The following is a 20,427-nucleotide window of genomic DNA, read 5'->3' on the forward strand; positions in this document are numbered from 1 at the left end:
CTATATATTTTATCTAAAGTTTAGATAGTTTACACAGCAAATCTAGCTGCAAACAGCTTTAAAAGTTTATGATTATTTATTGCTGTGATACAATGAGGGCAGCCATGTTCTGTTTGTCACATTGTCACAGGCTGAGAGCTGGAGATGCTATCAGCTTGCCTGCATGTAAATTCAGTCCCCTCTCCTCCTCCCTCCTCCCCTCTGCCTCTGAAATCAATGGCTAGTAACCTCCTCCTCCTCCTGCCCAGACTGAGCTCCCATAAGCCCTTGCTACCTGGGAATGAGTGCCAAGGCTCTATGAAAAGCTGTGGGCAAGGCTTGTTTAGTTTATAGGGAATTAGAGTATTAAAACAAAACAAAAAAAGTATTTGGCTTGAGGAATGCCCTATAAACTAGATGAAATGAACACAATTATGCAATGAGTAAAAGTTTAGCTCGGATCCACTTTAATGGTAAGAATGTAGTGTAGCTGCTGTGCTGATCACTAAAAGTTAATCGTTAAGCAGCACAGGAAGGAAGTGGATGAGGTAAACCTGCCCTCAGCAGCGAGAACTACCAATAGATTGTGGGTCACATGACTGTCTGACAGAGTTGCTCTGGGAATGCTGCATCAGATATGAGAACTGTGTGAGTAAATGCATAGTCCTCTGTGAACCTTAATTAACAATGAAAAATATGTGAAGACTTTACCGTAAATAATGTTTCAATAATCTTCTGAAAGTTAATTTCATCCTACACAGTTTCTTTTTAGAGATAAAGCCCATGTAATGACTTATAAACACCTGAAGGATAATTGGACTCCTTACATAAAAAAATTCAACAAAAGCCCATAAGGGTCTTAAGGATTTAAAGCAGAATGTTGTGTGAAGGAGCAAGCCATTATCCCCCCCCCCCCCCCTTCAACTGGGAGGTGTGCCATGGAGATGTCATTACATCCAAACAACGAGGAGGAGTTCAAGGGATGACTAGGAGTGGCATTGTTTTATTGAATAGGAGGGCCCACATGACTCCTGAAGTTGAGGAGCCCAATAGTTGAGTTTGTAGAGGGCGTTAAAGGGTAAAAAGTATACCTTTAAGGTAGATACACACATGATTTTTCCAAACGACGGGTCGGTCAGACGTGTGCCAAGCGGATCCATCAAAACCAGTCTTATCAGCGGAACATTCGTTTATACACACGTCTGACTTGACATCCGAATGACCGGTTGTTTGGAAAAATCAGACGTGTGTTTGTACCTTTAGTTAATTGGTTCAGTGAGAAAAAAAAATCTGACATTGGTGTTGAAACAGATTTTGGGAGTTATCCTAAAGTGATAAATATTTGTCTTTTTCAGGAACCAGTGGGACTCCGGTGAGACTCCAGACAAACTTGTTTGGCTTGGGGCTGACCGGCCAGTGGCGGCTCTACCAGTACCATGTGGATTTCAAGCCTTCCATTGCTTCTATAAGACTGAAGGCTGCCTTGCTGTACAGTCACGGAGAGGTCCTCGGCTACGCTCGAGCATTTGATGGAGCCACACTATATCTGTGTCGCAAACTGAAAGACAAGGCAAGATACAGTATTCTGTTCACATCATTCTCGAGAAACGTCACTGAGAATTCTCAGCAGAAGTGAAGCATATTTCTGCAGATATACTGAAAGGCCTCTGCTTAGATGCAATCCTCATAAAAAAGGAGAACTTTGTTACTTGATGCTGTGAAATACTGCATAGGAGGCCTCCGTACTGCATTGAACTGTACTGGTTCCGTTGCAGTAACGCACAGCATTCTGTGTGTCAACTACAAAGCTGTGGAGTCGGTAGATAAAACCTTCCACTCTGACTCCTTCGTTTCTGGTACTTTCGACTCCTGTGTAGGAATTTCATACAAAAAGAACAATAATTCCCCCTTTCCAATATTAGGAAATTATTAACTGACTGACTTTTGCCTATTCAAACAATAATCCTTTTGATTAGAGCCTACTTAAAATGAGATTAAACACAATTAAAACCAAAACATGGCTACCAAACCAAAACGTTGGCCATGTTTTGTTTTGATTGTTTTTAATTTTGTTATCAGTAGGCTCTAAACAAGGATCATTGTTTAAATATACAATGGTCCGTAAGTGTTAATTTCCTATTATTGGAAAGGAGGAATTCTTTTGTGCTAGTAGTTAGTAAAGCCGGCCTGGAGGCAACGACGGGTCCGTCATCACCTCCCACTGGGTGGGCGTTCCATCGACAGTCCGCCGTGTGTACAGTCTGTCTGCAGACTGATACGGCTGTTTCTGAGCGATCGGCCAGTAAGAGTTCCCCCTGGGAGTTAGTAAGAGTTCCCCTAGGAGTTAGTAAGAGTTCCCCTGGGAGTTAGTAAGAGTTCCCCTGGAAGTTAGTAATACTTCCCCTGGAAGTTAGTAAAAGTTCCCCTGGGAGTTAGTAAGACTTCCCCTGGGAGTTAGTTAGCGTTCCCCTGGGAGTTAGTTAGCGTTCCCCTGGGAGTTAGTTAGCATTCCCCTGGGAGTTAGTTAGCATTCCCCTGGGAGTTAGTTAGCATTCCCCTGGGAGTTAGTTAGCGTTCCCCTGGGAGTTAGTTAGCGTTCCTCTGGGAGTTAGTTAGCATTCCCCTGGGAGTTAGTTAGCGTTCCCCTGGGAGTTAGTTAGCGTTCCCCTTGGAGTTAGTAAGACTTCCCCTGGGAGTTAGTTAGCATTCCCCTGGGAGTTAGTTAGGGTTCCTCTGGGAGTTAGTTAGCGTTCCCCTGGGAGTTAGTTCCCATTCCCCTGGGAGTTAGTTCCCATTCCCCTTGGAGTTAGTAAGACTTCCCCTGGGAGTTAGTTAGCGTTACCCTGGGAGTTAGTTAGCATTCCCCTGGGAGTTAGTAAGACTTCCCCTGGGAGTTAGCGTTCCCCTTGGAGTTAGTAAGACTTCCCCTGGGAGTTAGTTAGCGTTCCCCTGGGAGTTAGTTAGCATTCTCCTGGGAGTTAGTTAGCGTTCCCCTAGGAGTTAGTTCGCGTTCCCCTGGGAGTTAGTTAGCGTTCCCCTGGGAGTTAGTTAGCGTTCCCCTGGGAGTTAGTTAGCATTCCCCTGGGAGTTAGTTCGCATTCCCCTGGGAGTTAGTAAGACTTCCCCTGGGAGTTAGCGTTCCCCTTGGAGTTAGTAAGACTTCCCCTGGGAGTTAGTTAGCGTTCCCCTGGGAGTTAGTTAGCATTCCCTTGGGAGTTAGTTAGCATTCCCCTGGGAGTTAGTAAGACTTCCCCTGGGAGTTAGCGTTCCCCTTGGAGTTAGTAAGACTTCCCCTGGGAGTTAGTTAGTGTTCCCCTGGGAGTTAGTTAGCATTCCCCTGGGAGTTAGTTAGCGTTCCCCTTGGAGTTAGTAAGACTTCCCCTGGGAGTTAGTAAAAGTTCCCCGGGAGTTAGTATTGGAGAAGAGTGTTGGCCACTAAATGCTTCTGTATACGCTACAGGAAAGTACATACAAGAAGTTGCACTTTCTTTGGTTTATTCTGACCTTCAACTGTACAGATTTAAAGGGATGTTCTAAGAGGTATTGAAACCTGTGTATGGAAATGTATGCAGGCATCACAGCTTGCATGTCTCAGGCTTTTTGCTTTTCATACTCTTAACTGCAGTGCATTAGGACCCCCCAGTGCTTACAATCCTCTTGCTGCCAGCTTTCAATAAAGGAATATGTGAACTATGTGAAATGCCAGGCGGCGTATTCCCATTCTTGTTCCCTGAAAGCCCCTCGCTAGAGAAGGAAATTGCAGAGCGCAGTGTGACCTCAACTAGTAGAATCAGATGCTGACTTTCTTCCTTACAGTTTAGCTGCATTAACTTACATATCAATTAGATTGGGATAAATGGACTGGAGACATCAGTGCTTTCATAGTACATATTTATCCTTTGTTAGCACTGTGTTTATAACTGTAGACTAGCAAATTGGTGGCCATTGGACATAGGCAGGTTAGAGGATGAAAATGTCACATGGATACATCAAAAATGTATGTCTGCAATTTTCAGCCTTATTTCTTCTATCCTATAAGTTCCTATAGCTGTTCTAATGTGGTCTGTCTTACTGCAGCCTTTCCTAGTTGCACAGTGGCTGTATTATCTCTGTTATATAATCTAATCTTCTTTCCTTTGTCAGCTTTGTTGGGCTCAGGCAGGAATGTGCTGCTCTGCTTGTGATAGGATAGAAGTTATACACACCTTCTCCACGCCCCCTGCAGGCTCTGTGTGAGTCTCAGACTGAGCTCCTCTCAGCCTATCACAAGCTGGTTAGCAGCCATGTCTTTTGTTTGTAAACACTGCCTAAAACTGGCAATTACAAGCCAGGATTGCAGCAGGGAGTGGCAGAAACAGCACAGAGGGGCCCCGGAGAACATAATGAATAGAATGGTATGCTTTTTATTGTAAGAATGTTAGAGTACAGATTCTCTTTAAAGAGACTCTGAAGCGGTTCTAAATTCTCTTTATTAACATATTAACGTGAGTAACGATAATCCCTGCTAAACCGACTCTATCCCACGGTAAATCAAGGGGTTTATACCCCCCAAATCCCCTCTCCTGTGTCCAGGAAGCGCTTCCTGCTTGAGGCAGAGCTTATGGCTGTAGCTCTGCCTCTTGGCGCATCAATCCCCGCTGATCGCTGCCTCTGCCCGCCCCTCTCAGTCTTCCTTTAGTTTAGTTTAAAGCCTTTAACAGCACTTCAATGTCTGCTACCTTATAAATATGAACAACAACAATAAATACAAAAACCGATAAAGCAGTGAAAACACATCACTTCCATATAAATACCTCCCCGAGTATAATTTATGGGTTAGCTCTTCCCGTGAGATTGTCTGTGGCTGGGAGGCAAGGCTGCCGGATTACATGGAGATCTTGTAGCAGCCCCCGAGGAATTTTGTGAGTGGTACTTCTGCTGAAACCTGAACCATTAGCAATACTTACAGCCGTGTTGCAGCCTCCTCTTCCGAAATTAACATTAATAAGCAAAACACGAAGCTTTGTGCAGTTCACATCTGTTCTTTTTTTTTTTTTTCAATAATAATTTTATTTAAATACCTGGCTGAGTCTTGTAGCTTGGATTCCTGTTGAGAGAGCAGTGCAGTTTTACCTAGAGAGAAAAGTGCCCATGCTCTTCTTAATCCCATCATCACCCAGACATACTGCAGTCAGGGATAGGGATGACAATGCCTAGGAGAACTCATGGAGAAGCATGTGATCAGTTTGATCAGCTGATAGATTTGTAAGGCTATATATAAATACGTATCCCTAACGGGAAAGGCCCCTTTGCACACTGATGGTTAAAAATTAAATTTTTATTCAGTTTAATTAAAGAAAACCTGTAACTTTAAAAACCTCCCCTGGGGGGTACTCAACTCGGGTGGGGGAAGCCTCCAAGTCCTATTGAGGCTTCCCCCATCCTCCTCGGGGGCAGCGAAAAAGCTCTGGGATCCGCGGGATGTAAATATTTACCACCCCGGCTTCAGCGCAGGCGCAGTATCGGCTCTCCGTCTCGAAGATAAGCGGCAAATAGCCGATTGCTGTCGGCCGCTCTACTGCGCAGGCGCAAGTCTCCTGAACCTGCGCAGTAGAGCGGACCCGACGGAGATCGGGTATTTTCTCTTACCAGCGCTGGATTGCCTGCAGCTACAGGGGAGGGGGAAGCATCATTGGGACCCTGAGGCTTCCCCCTCCCGAGGTGAGAACCCTCCAGGGGAACTTTTTTCATTACAGGTTCTCTTTAAAATATAAATAGCAGTGCAATACACATATAACAGGACAATGCTGTACATTCATGTGTTCATGTATAATGACACACAATGTATGAGAGCGAGGGGCACGCAGGTGTTATGTAAGCAAACCTGCTACCCTTTCTGTGTTGCAGGTGTTCACACAGGCCCAGTCTATATCACACTGGCAGGAAACATGACTATGCACTCCCTATCAGAAGGTGTAAATACACCTGGCCTATCTGGGACACCAGATAGATATCACTGTATATATGTATATTTTCTCCTGATGAAGCTCGTTTTCTTTTACAGGTGAAACGTGGAGTTTGTGTGCGGTGTAGGGGGTGATGCATCCATCTCACCTAACTGCCTGAAGTGTATGTGAGCGTTTCTGGTATCCCAGATTGGCCAGATGTATTTACACCGACTGATAGGGAGTGCATAGTCGTGTTTCCTCCCAGGTTTGCTTACGTGACACCTATACATCTATACATATATCTCTGACCTGGCCAGAAGATACACACCTGGCCACCCACTTTGCTTCTCCAACAACCTCCTCCTAACCACCCCATGCATCTGGCACTCCCATTCGAAAAAAAACAGGACTTCACTAGAGCTGTCCCTACCCTGTGGAACTCTCTCCCACTGCCAATCAGTCTTGCCCTCTCCTTCAACACCTTTAAACAAGCCCTCAAAACGTACCTTTTCAAGAATGCCCACTCCACTCACTACTGCCCTAACTCTCTGCTGAGAATCTCTTGATGCAGCCTCCCTCCTTTCGTATCACCACCGCTCCCTCTAGATTGTAAGCCTTCGGCAAGGCCCTTCCTCCTTGTGTCTCATACTTGATTGTGCACTCTACCCAGAATCATGTGAACTTGTATTATTGAGACTACTACTCCAGTGTATGGTCTGGCATTGTGTATCTTATTGCTTATCACCTGTACTCTGCTGTCAGTCTCCCCTGTTATCATTGACTGTAATCTTATTTATTGTACAATGCTGCGTAATTTGCCGGCACTATATAAATCCAAATAATAATAATACCAGCCAGTCTCCCTACTCGCTTGCACACTATTTTGGCAGTTGGACTTGACAACTGCCATACCGCAAATGCTTTTGAAAACAAAGAAACCCTGAGAATACCTCAGGAGATGGACTAGCCTAAAAACTGTTATGTCAGATTTTAAAGAGAAACCGTAACCAAGAATTGAACTTCATCCCAATCAGTAGCTTTCCCATGAGAAATCTTTTTCTTTTCACAAACGGATCATCAGGGGGCTCTGTATGGCTGATATTGTGGTGAAACCCCTCCCACAGTGTGATGTCAGGACCATGGTTCTGACATCTCACTGTGGGAGCCTTGTTGCGTTGTGGGAAATAACAGCTGTTTCCAACTGCCAAAAAAGCAAGCAGCATCTCCTTCCACTGACATCACCTGCCAGCAGTAAAAATGTCACCATGGGATAAGTGTCAGAATGTAAATCAGGGAGAGGAAAGCTTTTACAATGGGAAAAATCTATGTACAGTAAATACACTGCTACACCTGTCCTTTATCCCTTTTATCAGAGATCCCTAACTTTTCTTATTGCGAAAAAAGTAAGCAGTTAAAGAGGAACTCCAGTGAAAATAATGTAATAAAATGTTTTCATTTATACATAATGATTGTAAAAATGAAGCACTTTTTATTACATTATTTTCACTGGAGTTCCTCTTTAAAGAGAGCCTGAAGCGACAATAAAACTCGATTTTTCCCTTATATTCAGCAGGGGCATGTTTGCCCCAGCTAGAACGCTGCTATTCCGCGGCAAATCCCCTCCATGCTGTGCGGGGAGCGCTTCCTGCTTAAGGCAGGGCTAACGGCCGCAGCCCTGCCTCTCAGCGCATCTATCAGCGCTGATCGCCGCCTCTCCCCCCCCCCCTCTCAGTCTTCCTTCACTGAGAGGGGCGGGGGAGAGGCGGAGATCCGCCGCTGATAGACGCGCATGGAGGCAGGGCTGCAGCCGGTAGCCCTACCTCCAGGAGCAGCAAAATATACGACCAAGTTGGTCGTGGATTTTGCAGGGGGGGATTTTGTGGGGTAAAGAACCCCCGTTCTGCCGCGGAATAGCAGCGCTTTAGCAGGGCCAGACATGCCCCTGCTGAATATAAGGGAAAAAGCGAGTTTTATTGTCGCTTCAGAGTCTCTTTAACTGCTTACTTTTTTTTGCAATTAGAAATGTTAGGGATCTCTGATAAGAGGGATAAAGGACAGGTGTATCAGTGCATTTACTGTACATAGATTTTTCCTGACGGTCTTCTTATCGATCAGTACAATTGTGTGTGGCTATGCTTTACCCTGTTTTATATGAATGGCGTTATGATGTGTGTGCTTCATTCTTCTTTTAGATCACAGAACTGGTCAGTACAACAAAACTTGGTGAAGACGTAACAATGACTGTGACTCTGATATGTGCACTGCCAGCGGGGTCCCCTGTCTGCATCCAGTTCTTCGGAGTCCTCTTCAAAAAGTAAGCAAGCTTATATTTTACATTCAAATTTACGAGGCCTTTATGCAATCCATGCGTAATGTGGCTTATTATTCTGCTAAGAGCTGCACTTGGTATTCTTCCCTAAACCCTGCAGTATGGGCTAATTCACACCAAAAATTAGACAAAGACAAGACAAATAACATTTATATCGCGCTCTTCTCCTGGCGGACTCAAAACGCCAGAGCTGCAGCCACTAGGGCGCGCTCTATAGGCAGTAGCAGTGTTAGGGAAACTTGCCTAAGGTCCCCTACTGAATAGGCACTGGCTTACTGAACAGGCAGAGCTGAGATTTGAACCTAGGTCTCCTGCGTCAGAGGCAGAGCCCTTAACTATTACACCGTCCAGCCCTTAACCATTACACTTTCCAGCCGCTTTGCAGTAGCGATTCCCAGCATGTGCCTATGGAATTTCTGTTAATGCCTAGCAATTTTGGAGCGTTTATGTTTAGCAATTTTGTAGTTCTTGTGGCAAAACAGGAAATACACTGGAAGTAAACAGCTTTTGGGATTAAAACACTTAGAAAATCGCTCTGTTCAGCGATTTTTAACATTACCATTTTCCTATACTTTACATTGAGGTGTAATCGCCTCCAAAATGCTGCAGGACTTGCGTATCACTCTGGTGTGAACTAGCCCATACAAACACATTAGTCAATCGCTTTTTAAAACGCTAGCGCTTTCAAAAACTCTCAAAAGCGCTCTTGGTGTGACCCTGCCCTACGTTCAGTATCTTCATGTTCGACAGCCACAATAAATTTGATTGAACGAGGCTCACAGAAATAGAAAGTTTCTTTGATGGGAAAAAGCTTGCATTTATGTTCTAAAAAAGCACTTTCATGTGATAACACTACTCATGATTACCCACTCCAATTGCAGGGGGAAATGATCTGTAGCCTAGCTTCTCTGCATACTCAAGCTTGTGGCTTCTGCTCACACTCTCACAAACTGAAGCACACACAAGGGACAAGACTGACCACTACAGCTTACCTTACAGGGAACCTTAACTCTAAAAAAAAACATAAGTTTCACTTACTGTATATTCCGGCGTATAAGACGACCCCCCAACTTTTCTAGTTAAAATAAAGAATTTGGCATATACTCGCTGTATAAGACTACCCCTTTTCACAACATGCCTCCTCCATCCTCCTGGCCCACCCCTGTATACACCTTTGCATATTACTGTGTGCCACAGTCATCCAGGGGAGGGAAAACAGATCAGGGTGTGATTTTTAAGAGCGGGGTGTCAGTATTGTGGCAGGCAGAGCTTACCGGGTGCAGCAGCCTTGGCGGAAAGGTCTGCTCGTGTCCTCGGTCCTTCTATGTCCTCCACTGTCCCCCTGCATCATTTATGTCCCCTGTGTTTGAAAATGTAAAGCTGCAATACCATAGCATCTTGTGAGCAGCCGCTCGTGTGGGTAACACGGCAGCTTCCTGATTCCGGGTCACCTGACTGGTGACGTGCATAGGAAGAGGAAGACACTGAATTGTGGAGCGCACGTCACCAGTCAGGACCTGACAACTTTGCAGAAGATTTTCAGGGTTCAAAAAATCATCTTATACGGTACCTAGGGCATCTACCAGCCCCCTGCAGCCATCCTGTGCCCTAGTTACGCATTCCCGCTGGCGCAGAAAGCTATCGCGGACATTCACTTACATTTTTACGCGTTACAGGAGCAATGCGTAAAGATTTACGCATTGCACATGTAACGCGTAAAAATGTACATGTTAATGTCCGCGATAGCTTCCTGCACCAGCTGGAATGCGTAAAAATGTACGCATGGCGGCCGGTCGACTTCTAGTTGACAAAAAAAGAAAGTAGCTGGCAGCGGGGGACCGGAGGAGCCATGAGTGACTGCGAGGGCACAGGATGGCTTCAGGGGCTCTGGTAGATGCCCCAGGAAAGTGAAACTCATGTTTTCTTTTGAGATAAGGTTCCCTTTAAGGAAGACTCCTTCCTTTCTGCTTTAAAATGTGACAGACATTTTGTATGTTAGCAGTGGCAGGAACTACGAGCGTGCTGAAAACTTTAGGCTGCTGATTATTTCCCATTAGCCAAAGGAGTACGCAATCATCAGTGCAGCATTATCACATGGCAGGACTCCACTGGAACAGGGTGGGAAGCTTTTTACCATTGAAGGTAAAGTTTTGATGTCTGTGAGCTATCAGATTCATTTTTGCTGCTCCAGATATGAAGAGTGAGTCCTACTGCAGAGTTTAGGTCAACTTTAAAGAGACACTGTAACATCAAAAAGTTCCCCTGGGGAGTACTCAACTCGGGAGGGGGAAGCCTCAGGGTCCCAATGAGGCTTCCCCTGTCCTCCTCTGTCCCTCGGGGGTCTCGCTGCAGCCCTCCGAACAGTGGCTTGACAAATCTGTCAGCTTGTTCAATATTTACCTTTTCTGGCTCCAGCGGGGGCGCTGTTGCGGCTTTCGGCTCCGAAGTAGACGGAAATACCCAATATCAGTTGGGTCCGCTCTACTGCGCAGGCGCCGGAGACTTGTAGAGCAGACCCGACGGCAATTGGCTATTTCCGCCTATTTCAAAGCCGAGAGCCGCCACAGCGTGTGCGCAGGTGGTGGGAAGGTAAATATTTACATCGCCGCTGTTCGGAGGGCTGCAGCGAGACCCCCGAGGGACGGAGGACGGCGTGGGAAGCCTCATTGGGACCCTGAGGCTTCCCCCTCCCGAGGTGAGTACCCCCCCAGGGGAAATTTTTGATCTTACAGGTTTTCTTTAAAGCCCAAATCCAGCACGACCAAGGTCTTGTGTTGAGCATATTGGCAAACCTGCTTTTATCGGTTTATAAGGTTCTTGATTAGCTAATGACAAATCATCTTGAAGAGGATCTGTAACTAAAGAAACCCACTCTGGGGGATACTTACCTCGGGAGGGGAAAGCATCTGCATCCTAATGAGGCTCCTCCCATCCTCCGGTGTCCCGGCAATCCAGTGCTGCAGTCCCCCGAAGAGCAATGAGGTAAATATTTATCTACCGTGATCCTGTGCAGGTGCACTAGCAACTCTCCATTCCGGATAATGCGGAAATAGCCAAACCCGATCGGATCCGCTCTACTGTGTAGGTGTGAGTTTATTGCGCCTGTGTAGTAGAGCGGATACGATTTGGTTCGGCTATTTCCACCTTACCCGAACGAAAAGCCGCTACTACACCTGCACTGGATTGCGGAGAGGTAAATATATCATAGCTTGTCAAGCTTGTGGGGGTGGGGGAGTTTCGGAGGAGCCAGTGCTGGATTTCTGGAAGCTACAGAGGAGGGGGAATCCTTATTGGGACCCTGAGGCTTCACCCTCCTGAGATAGGTATCCCCCAGAGGGCTTTTTTTTATACAGGTTTTCTTTAAAGAGAACCCGAGCCAAAGATACATACTTACCTAAAGAGAGGGAAGCCTCTGGATGCTAAAAGAGACTTCCCTCGCTGTCCTTGTCCACCATTGTCACCCGCGCACCCTCTTCTGGCTTACTGTGTAGACGCATCCATACTTGTACAGGCGCAGTACAGCAGCACTCCTGCTTTGGAGGGTCCATGAGAGGTAACTGCGGACCAGATGACATGATGGGAAGCCTCAATTTGGACCCAAAGGCTTCCCTCTCCTTAGGTAAGTATGTGCTTCTGTTTGGGTACACTTAGAAGCATAAATAGAGTGATTACAAATAAAGGAATAATTGCCCTGCAATCGCTCTGGAATATAATGTACAATGTTGTAATTGATTCATTTTCTCTGCACTTGCACTGTGGTCTTATGACCTTGCCAACAGGCAGCCTCTCCTAAGGCATACAGAGAAAGCTTCTAGTTTCTCACCCAGCGTGCATCTTGGTTAGCAGTTTTCTGTAGGCGTAATCACATTACCGTAGGCCCCGGAAAATTTAAGTAGGGGCCGGTTCACACTGGACGGATCGAAAACGGATCCATGTAAAACTGATCTGTGAAATGGCTCAAATTTTATTAAAGGAGTTCTTTCGCGAAAAAAGTAGGCAGTTAAAAAATGTGACAGATGACAGGTTTTGGGCCAGTCCATCTTTTTAAGGGGGATTCTCAGGGCTTTCTTTGTTTTCAACAGCATTTCCTGAACAACAGTTGCAAAGTCTAACTGACATAATAGTGTGCAAGTGATTAGGGAGGCCGGCTGGTATCTTGCTATTTTGGCAGTTAAACTGTTGTTCAGGAAATGCTGTTGAAAACAAAGAAAGCCCTGAGAATCCCCCTTAAAAAGATGGACTGGCCCAAAACCTGTCATCTGTCACATTTTTTAACTGCCTACTTTTTTCGCGAAAGAACCCCTTTAAAGAGACTCTGAAGTGAGAATAAATCTCGCTTCAGAGCTCATAAATAGCAGGGGCACGTGTGCCCCTGCTAAACCGCCGCTATAGCGCGGCTTAACGGGGGTCCCTTCACCCCCAAAACGACCACTGCGACACTTGGTCGCAGATTTGGTCGTGATTTATTGCTTCCTGGAGGCAGGGCTAACGGCTGCAGCCCTGCCTCCAGTCGCGTCTGTCAGCGGCGCATCGCCGCCTCTCCCCCGCCCCTCTCAGTGAAGGAAGACTGAGAAGGGCGGGGGAGAGGCGGAGATACGTGCTGACAGACGCGCGTGGGGCAGGGCTGCGGCGGCTAGCCCTGCCCCAACCAGGAAGCGCTCCCCGGGTGTATCGAGGGGGATTTGGGGGTGAAGGGACCCCCGTTAAGCCGCGCTATAGCGGCGTTTTAGCAGGGGCACACGTGCCCCTGCTATTTATGAGGTCTGAAGCGAGATTTATTCTCGCTTCAGACTCTCTTTAAGCATCAGTTTTTGATCTGTGACCTACCGGGATGTGTCCGGTCTGCCGATCCTTATAAAAAAAAAACGCTTCCTCCCCAAACTTGCAGTTAAAAAAACAAACAGGTGGATGTGGCACACCTTACCCAAGAGTGGGTGCAGAGCCTGTAAGTGCCAAGCCAAGGCACCAATTCACATAGCAAAGATGCAAGTCCAGGCTCGCACACCAAGTTTAAAATGCAACAATCTTATTTATTGCTCCATCAGCACAAAGTTGTGACAATTGTTTCGGGGCCGATCAGGTCCCCTTCCTCAGACAGTGCAGACAAAAAAACTTTTTTGCAAACTTGCAGTTAGTTCTTTGGAACGGTTCCTATTGATTAACATGGGATCCGTTCACATCCGTTAAGTTCAGTTCTGTTTACTGTATGCTAAATGGAATGTTTTTTTTTCATGCCAGTGTGAACTGGGCCATAAGGTTTTTACAAAAATGAAATGTGTGATGCTGTGTGCTTTCTGCTGCAGAGAGTATGGGGCATTCATTTTAAACATAGTGGGGTTCATGTGGAGGGCGCATACATTGTATACAAAGCCCGAAACGAACATGTGTCGTTGCCTTTGAGATAAATACCCATAAAGGTTACAACCATTTGTCAAGCCAAGTCAGACTACGTGTCAGCCTCACTATTTGGTCATTTTGATGTATTGTTCATTATATGAAGTCTGACCGTATGAAATTGAAGAACCCCATTTTAATACTTTTTGCTATGAGTGCCAGTAAAGTTTTTTCTAAAGACTGTTCTGCATTATGAGATTGCATTCGAGTTCCCTTTTGATATAGAGTCCTTTTCTATAGTAACAAAAAGTTCATGTGGAGGGGTCAGGTGAAGGGGTGGGGCCAATGTGGCACTTTAGGACAGCCATTTCTTTACCCTGGCAGTGCTGGCTCTGAGGGATATGTTTTCCTGTAAACAACCTATTTATTTCTCAAAAGGTACTTGTACTTTTGAACCTGCCTACAAAGCTATACAATCAGGCATTTACAGCAATTTGTTGTACAAGCAAGCTTTCTTTAAAAAGCAACATAATGAGAGTCTGGTATGCGAGGCCAACTGAACACTCATAGTTCTGAAAATATTTCTGATGTACAGTACAGCATATTAATGTATCCTGACTACACAGCTGAAAGTACATCTAATAGTCTTGTTTAGATAGAGTACAATATAATTGTTACTTACAGTAAAGGGCAGGCTGAACATATGCATACAGTATATTAAGAGTAATATATAAGAAAGGCACACACTAACAAAATGAAATAAACTTCATAATGGCTGAAAATAGAAAGTTGGAAAGAAAAAGAGAAATCACTGAAAGTTAAAGGGAATTGGTAGTTGGTTGCTGCATAAATAACCGGTGATAAGGATGAATACCTTGTGGCTTTACAACCTAATACTGGGTGCACACGCTGCAATTTCCCGCCCAATCGATGAGAAGCAAATTGTTATTTCCGACATGTCCGATCAGTTCTCAATGGATAAAGCGATCGATTTTGCACACTTATCATTAGAAAATTGATCACTTTATCGATCAGGTGCACTTTGGACATGTACACACGATGCAATTCCCCGTTCGATCACCCACCCATCGATCGAGCGGGAAATTGCATTGTGTGTACCCAGCATTAGAAATGCTGTCTACTACAGAGATGGAATATGATATAATGGGACCCTGGTCAAGGTAGTAGATTTTGGAGCCCCTTTGTGGTATTTTTGGTAAGCTGGAGAAGGGAAAGGTCAAAGAAGGTGACTGGTGGGGCCCTTGACACCCACTAGGCCCCAGGCACCTGCTTAGGTTGCTTGGTGGATGATCTTGCTCTGACTACCGCTAATGGGCCTCTACTGGACCCCATCAAGTCCCTGAAGGTGTATAAAAATCTGTACTGTATAGACCTGGCTACCAAGCCTGCACCCCTCTCCATGCAAAAGCTCCCCGGATGTAGCACTGGTGTGAAGGTCAGTCTTTGGCATGGCCATAGGGCGCTGGAGGGGGTGTGACATTTGGGAGGTGGCTTAGCATGGCTTAGTACAACTTTATTAGTGACAACAACCAGTACCAGGTTATGGTGATGGAAGTATTTTTTTTTTATTTTTTTTTTTGGTAGTACAGACTAACCAAGCTACAGTATGTTTATTATATCCTATACAAGATCACTTTAATGTATACCTATGGGGGAAAAAATGCCTCTACCTCAGTGTAGGGAAAGAGGCTCCCCCTGTCCTCCTTCACCTCACCAGCGCTGGGACCCTCCCCCCATGGAGCAGAATGAGTTGGGCTTTTTCCACAGAGCAAGAGTGGTTCTGTGCTGCTGCGCAGGTACTTCCTGTCATGTGCCTGCCTATTGTGGCCGCACTCATCCATGTATGGGGGCAGGGCCTTCAACTTTCACAGGGTCCCAGGCAGCGGAGGTGGTTGGGAGGAGGACCTGGGAAGGCTCTGAAGGTTCCAGAGGCTTCCCTTTACCAAGGTAAGTATCTTACTTTTTCTTCCCATTAAAGCAGACCTGAACTCTTGCACAGGAGAGAGAAAACCACCCTGCGCGTGTTTATAGAGAATAGCCTGTCTAATTCTCCATTCCCAACAAGTAATGAGCCAGTGTAATTTGAGCTCCCAGCTGTCTGCCGTATTGAGAGCTAATATGTAAACACAGGAGCTTAACCTTTTCTGTGCTCCCAGCAAACCAGGAAATAACTACGGCATCTCTGAAGGAGCGCTATAAGCTGTAACAAGGACATGTTTTCCTGTAAAGGTTATTATGCTGTTGCTTATCTTTAAGAGCAGAGAGAAAGTTCTGAGCTCAGGTCCGCTATTCAGTAGGAGACCTTAGGCAAGTCTCCCTAACACTGCTACTGCCTATAGAGCGCGTCCTTGTGGCTGCAGCTCTGGCGCTTTGAGTCCGCCAGGAGAAAAGCGCAATATAAAATGTTATTTATTTATTTTATTTATAAAGCACAGGTTTTCTTTATTTATAATGTAGACAGATGAGAAATAGAAAAAAGCAAGAGAGCGAAGAAGGGTGGAGCAAGAGATGAAATGTGTGTGTGCTGGGGGGGAGGAAAAGGGGTGGGCAGTGACCAAAACCGCCAAATTACCATGTCCCCAGCGCTCGTGCTGTAATGCCAAAGCCTTCAGAGTGCTAATAAATGCCTATTAGAAATCATTTTCACTTGGGCAGAACTAAACCTGTTTTAAATGTTGCGACACAATCCTTTAAGGTTGCAGTAATTTTTTTTCTAATAAAAGTGACCAATTCAATCTTTTCCTTCATACCTCATGGTTACTTTGCAGGCCAATGCTCCCAGAGCCAATCGCTTGCTTTGCAGCTTTAGCCATACACTATGGTAATGGCTTTAAATTAGTGTTTAGTGCAAACTGGGGAGTTTTTAAGTCTTTCTGTCTCCAATCCTCTTGTAAATCCAGGGCCAGCGGGTGAACCTCACTAATGTGCTGCAGCGGACAGCAAGCGTAGACTTCCCTAAGCCAGGCATAATCCTTAGAGAGAAGCTGCTGCATCAGTAGGAGATGGATGGGAAAATCAAACTGATTGATAAATGTCCCCTTTGAGTCCTCCCTGCCCAGGCAGCATCTCTTCATGATGTATTAATTGTATAGTGGGGCTACGTTTTTGAACAAAGGCCTCAATTCACTAAGCTTATCTCCTGTCTTTAATAGTTTCTATAGTTATCACCATGATGACGAGGCATGTAGTATTCAGGAAACATTTTACCTCAGGCAAACCTAAAGTTAACTCTTCTGTCTTTAAGTTAACTCTTCAATCCTTAAAGAGAACCCGAGATGGGTTTGAAGAATGTTATCTGCATACAGAGGTTGGATCTGTCTATACAGCCCAGCCTCTGTTGCTATCCCAAACCCCCCTAAGGTCCCCCTGCACTCTGCAATCCCTCATAAATCACAGCCACGCTGCTGACAAACAGCTTGTCAGAGCTGGCTGTGTTTATCTCTATAGTGTCAGTCTGCTGCTCTCCCCGCCTCCTGCAGAACTCCGGTCCCCGCCTGCATCCCTTCCCTCCCTGCTGATTGGAGGGAAGGGACGGGGGCAGGGACCGGAGCTATGCAGGAGGCAGGGGAGCAGCTGAGACTGACACGACAGATGTAAACACAGCCTCACAGCACGGCTGTGATTTATGAGGGATTGCAGAGTGCAGGGGGACCTTAGTGGGGTTTGGGATAGCAACAGAGGCTGGGCTGTATAGGCAGATCCAGCCTCTGTATGCAGATAACATTCTTTAAACACACCTCGGGTACTCTTTAACCACTTGCTGACCGCCCACTACCTATGGGCGTCGGCAAAGTGGCACCCCCAGGACCGCGTAACGCCCATAGGCGTCGGTACCTGGGGGACTGAAATGCCGGGGATCGCGTGCGCGCATCCGCCGGCATTAGGCTCCACCCACCCGTGACGTCAACTTAGCAGCGCCAGCGGGTTGTTAACCCCTGATCACCCCCTCAGACCACTGTTTGCACCCAATCACCCCCCTAATCACCCATTAATCACTCCCTGTCACTATCTGTCAACGTTATATTGCAGATTAGGTCCTAAACTGCCCCCTGGGGGCTCCTGATCACACACACACACCCTCAGATCCTCCCCAGAACCCCCCCCCCCCCCCGCCCGTGTACTGTATACATCTATCCTCCCCTGTAATCACCCCCTATCACCACCTGTCACTGCCACCCATCAGATCAGACCCTAACCTGCCCCTTGCGGGCAACTGATCACCTGCCCACACCCTCAGATCGCCCGTAGACCCACCCTCAGATCACCTCCCAAGTGCATTGTTTACATCTGTTCTCCCCTCTAATCACCCACTGGTCAGAGATATTTCTCCCACCCAGCATGGGTATGTGTAAAAATACACCCCAAAACACATTATACTGCAGTGGCTTGCAAGAGTATTCGGCCCCTTGAAGTTTTCAACATTTTGTCACATTAATGCCACAAACATGAGTCAATTTTATTGGAATTCCACATGAAAGACCAATACAAAGTGGTGTACACGTGAGAAGTGGAACGAAACTCATACATGATTCCAAACATGTTTTACAAATAAATAACTGCAAAGTGGGGTGTGCATAATTATTCAGCCCCCTACATCAATACTTTGTAGAACCACCTTTTGCTGCAATTAAAGCTGCCAGTCTTTTAGGGTATGTCTCTACCAGCTTTGCACATCTAGAGACTGAAATCCTTGCCCATTCTTCTTTGCAAAGCAGCTCCAGCTCAGTCAGATTAGATGGACAGCGTTTGCGAACAGCATTTTTCAGATCTTGCCACAGATTCTCGATTGGATTTAGATCTGGACTTTGACTGGGCCATTCTAACACATGGATATGGTTTGTTGTAAACCATTCCATTGTCGCTCTGGATTTATGTTTAGGGTCGTTGTCCTGTTGAAAGGTGAACGTCCGCCCCAGTCTCAAGTCTTTTGCAGACTCCAAGAGGTTTTCTTCCAAGATTGCCCTGTATTTGGCTCCATCCATCTTCCCATCACCTCTGAACAGCTTCCCTGTCCCTGCTGAAGAGAAGCACCCCCAGAACGTGATGCTGCCACCATCATATTTGAAAGTGGGGATGGTGTGTTCAGAGTGATGTGCAGTGTTAGTTTCCGCCACACATAGCGTTTTGCATTTTGGCCAAAAAGTTCCATTTTGGTCTCATCTGACCAGAGCACCTTCTTCCACATGTTTACTGTGTCCCCCACATGGCTTGTGGCAAACTGCAAATGGGACTTCTTATGCTTTTCTGATAACAATGGCTTTCTTCTTGCCACTCTTCCATAAAGGCCAACTATGTGCAGTGCACGACTAATAGTTGTCCTATGGACAGATTACCCCACCTGAGCTGTAGATCTCTGCAGCTCGTCCAGAGTCACCATGGGCCTCTTGACTGCATTTCTGATCAGCGCTCTCCTTGTTCGGCCTGTGAGTTTAGGTGGACGGCCTTGTCTTGGTAGGTTTACAGTTGTGCCATACTCCTTCCATTTCTGAATGATCGCTCGAACAGTGCTCCGTGGGATGTTCAATGCTTTGGAAATCTTTTTGTAGCCTAAGCCTGCTTCTAAATTTCTCAATAACTTTATCCCTGACCGGTCTGGTGTCTTCTTTGGACCTTATGGTGTTGTTGCTCCCAATATTCTCTTAGACAACCTCTGAGGCCTTCATAGAGCAGCTGTATTTGTACTGACATTAGATTACACACAGGTAAGTCATTACCACTCATCAGGCAATGTCTATGGACAACTGACTGCACTCAGACCAAAGGGGGCTGAATAATTATGCACACCCTTCTTTGCAGTTATTTATTTGTAAAAAAAAAAGTTTGGAATCATGTATGATTTTCGTTCCACTTCTCACGTGTACACCACTTTGTATTGGTCTTTCATGTGGAATTCCAATAAATTTGATTCATGTTTGTGGCAGTAATATGACAAAATGTGAAAAAACTTCAAGGGGGCCGAATACTTTTGCAAGCCACTGTATTTCTCCTGAGTACGGCGATATCACGTGTGACACTTTTTTGCAGCCTAGGTGCACTAAGGGGCCCAAAGTCCTATGTGCACCTTTAGTCTTTACAGGGGTGCTTACAATTTAGCACCCCCCAAAATGCCAGGACAGTAAACACACCCCACAAATGACCCCATTTTGAAAAGTAAACACCCCAAAGTATTCAGAGAGGGGCATGGTGGGTCCGTGGCAGATTTCATTTTTTTTTTTGTCACAAGTTAGCAGAAATTGAAACTTTTTTTTATTTTTTTGTCACAAAGTGTCATTTGGGACAAAAAATAAAATCTTCTATGAACTCACCATGCCTCTTAGTGAATACTTTGGGATGTCTTCTTTCCAAAATGGGGTCATTTGGGGGGTATTTATACTATCCTGGAATTCTAGCACCTCATGAAACATGACCGGTGCTCAGAAAAGTCAGAGATGCTTCAAAATGGGAAAATTCACTTTTTGCACCATAGTTTGTAAACGCTATAACTTTTACCCAAACCAATAAATATAGGCTGAATGGGGTTTTTTTTTTATCAAAGACATGTAGCACAATAAATTTGGACAAAAATGTATATAGAAATTTTACTTTATTTGAAAAATGTCAGCACAGAAAATTAGAAAAAAATCTTTTTTTTGACAAAATTCATGTCTATTTTGATGAATATAAGAAAGACTAAAAATCACAGCAGCAATCAAATAGCACCAAAAGAAAGCTGTATTAGGGCTGGTGCACACCAAAACCCGCTAGCAGATCCGCAAAACGCTAGCAGATTTTTAAACGCTTTTTTTTATTTTTATGAGGCGGTTTGCTAGCGTTTTGCGGATTGCTGCTGCGGTTTTC

General features: G+C 45.5%; 1 protein-coding gene across 1 annotated transcript in view; it reads left to right on the forward strand.

The window, feature by feature from the left end:
* PIWIL4 (piwi like RNA-mediated gene silencing 4) overlaps window positions 1–20,427 on the forward strand; it is a 313,719-nt gene that overhangs the window by 94,977 nt on the left and 198,315 nt on the right. Inside the window, exons 5-6 of the mRNA XM_068266824.1 lie at window positions 1,335–1,549; window positions 8,099–8,220. Coding sequence (XP_068122925.1) covers window positions 1,335–1,549; window positions 8,099–8,220 — 337 coding nt within the window. The remainder of the gene's footprint in view (window positions 1–1,334; window positions 1,550–8,098; window positions 8,221–20,427) is intronic.

The sequence above is a fragment of the Hyperolius riggenbachi genome, chromosome 2, assembly GCF_040937935.1.
Source record: "Hyperolius riggenbachi isolate aHypRig1 chromosome 2, aHypRig1.pri, whole genome shotgun sequence".
NCBI classification, from domain to species: Eukaryota; Metazoa; Chordata; class Amphibia; order Anura; family Hyperoliidae; genus Hyperolius; species Hyperolius riggenbachi.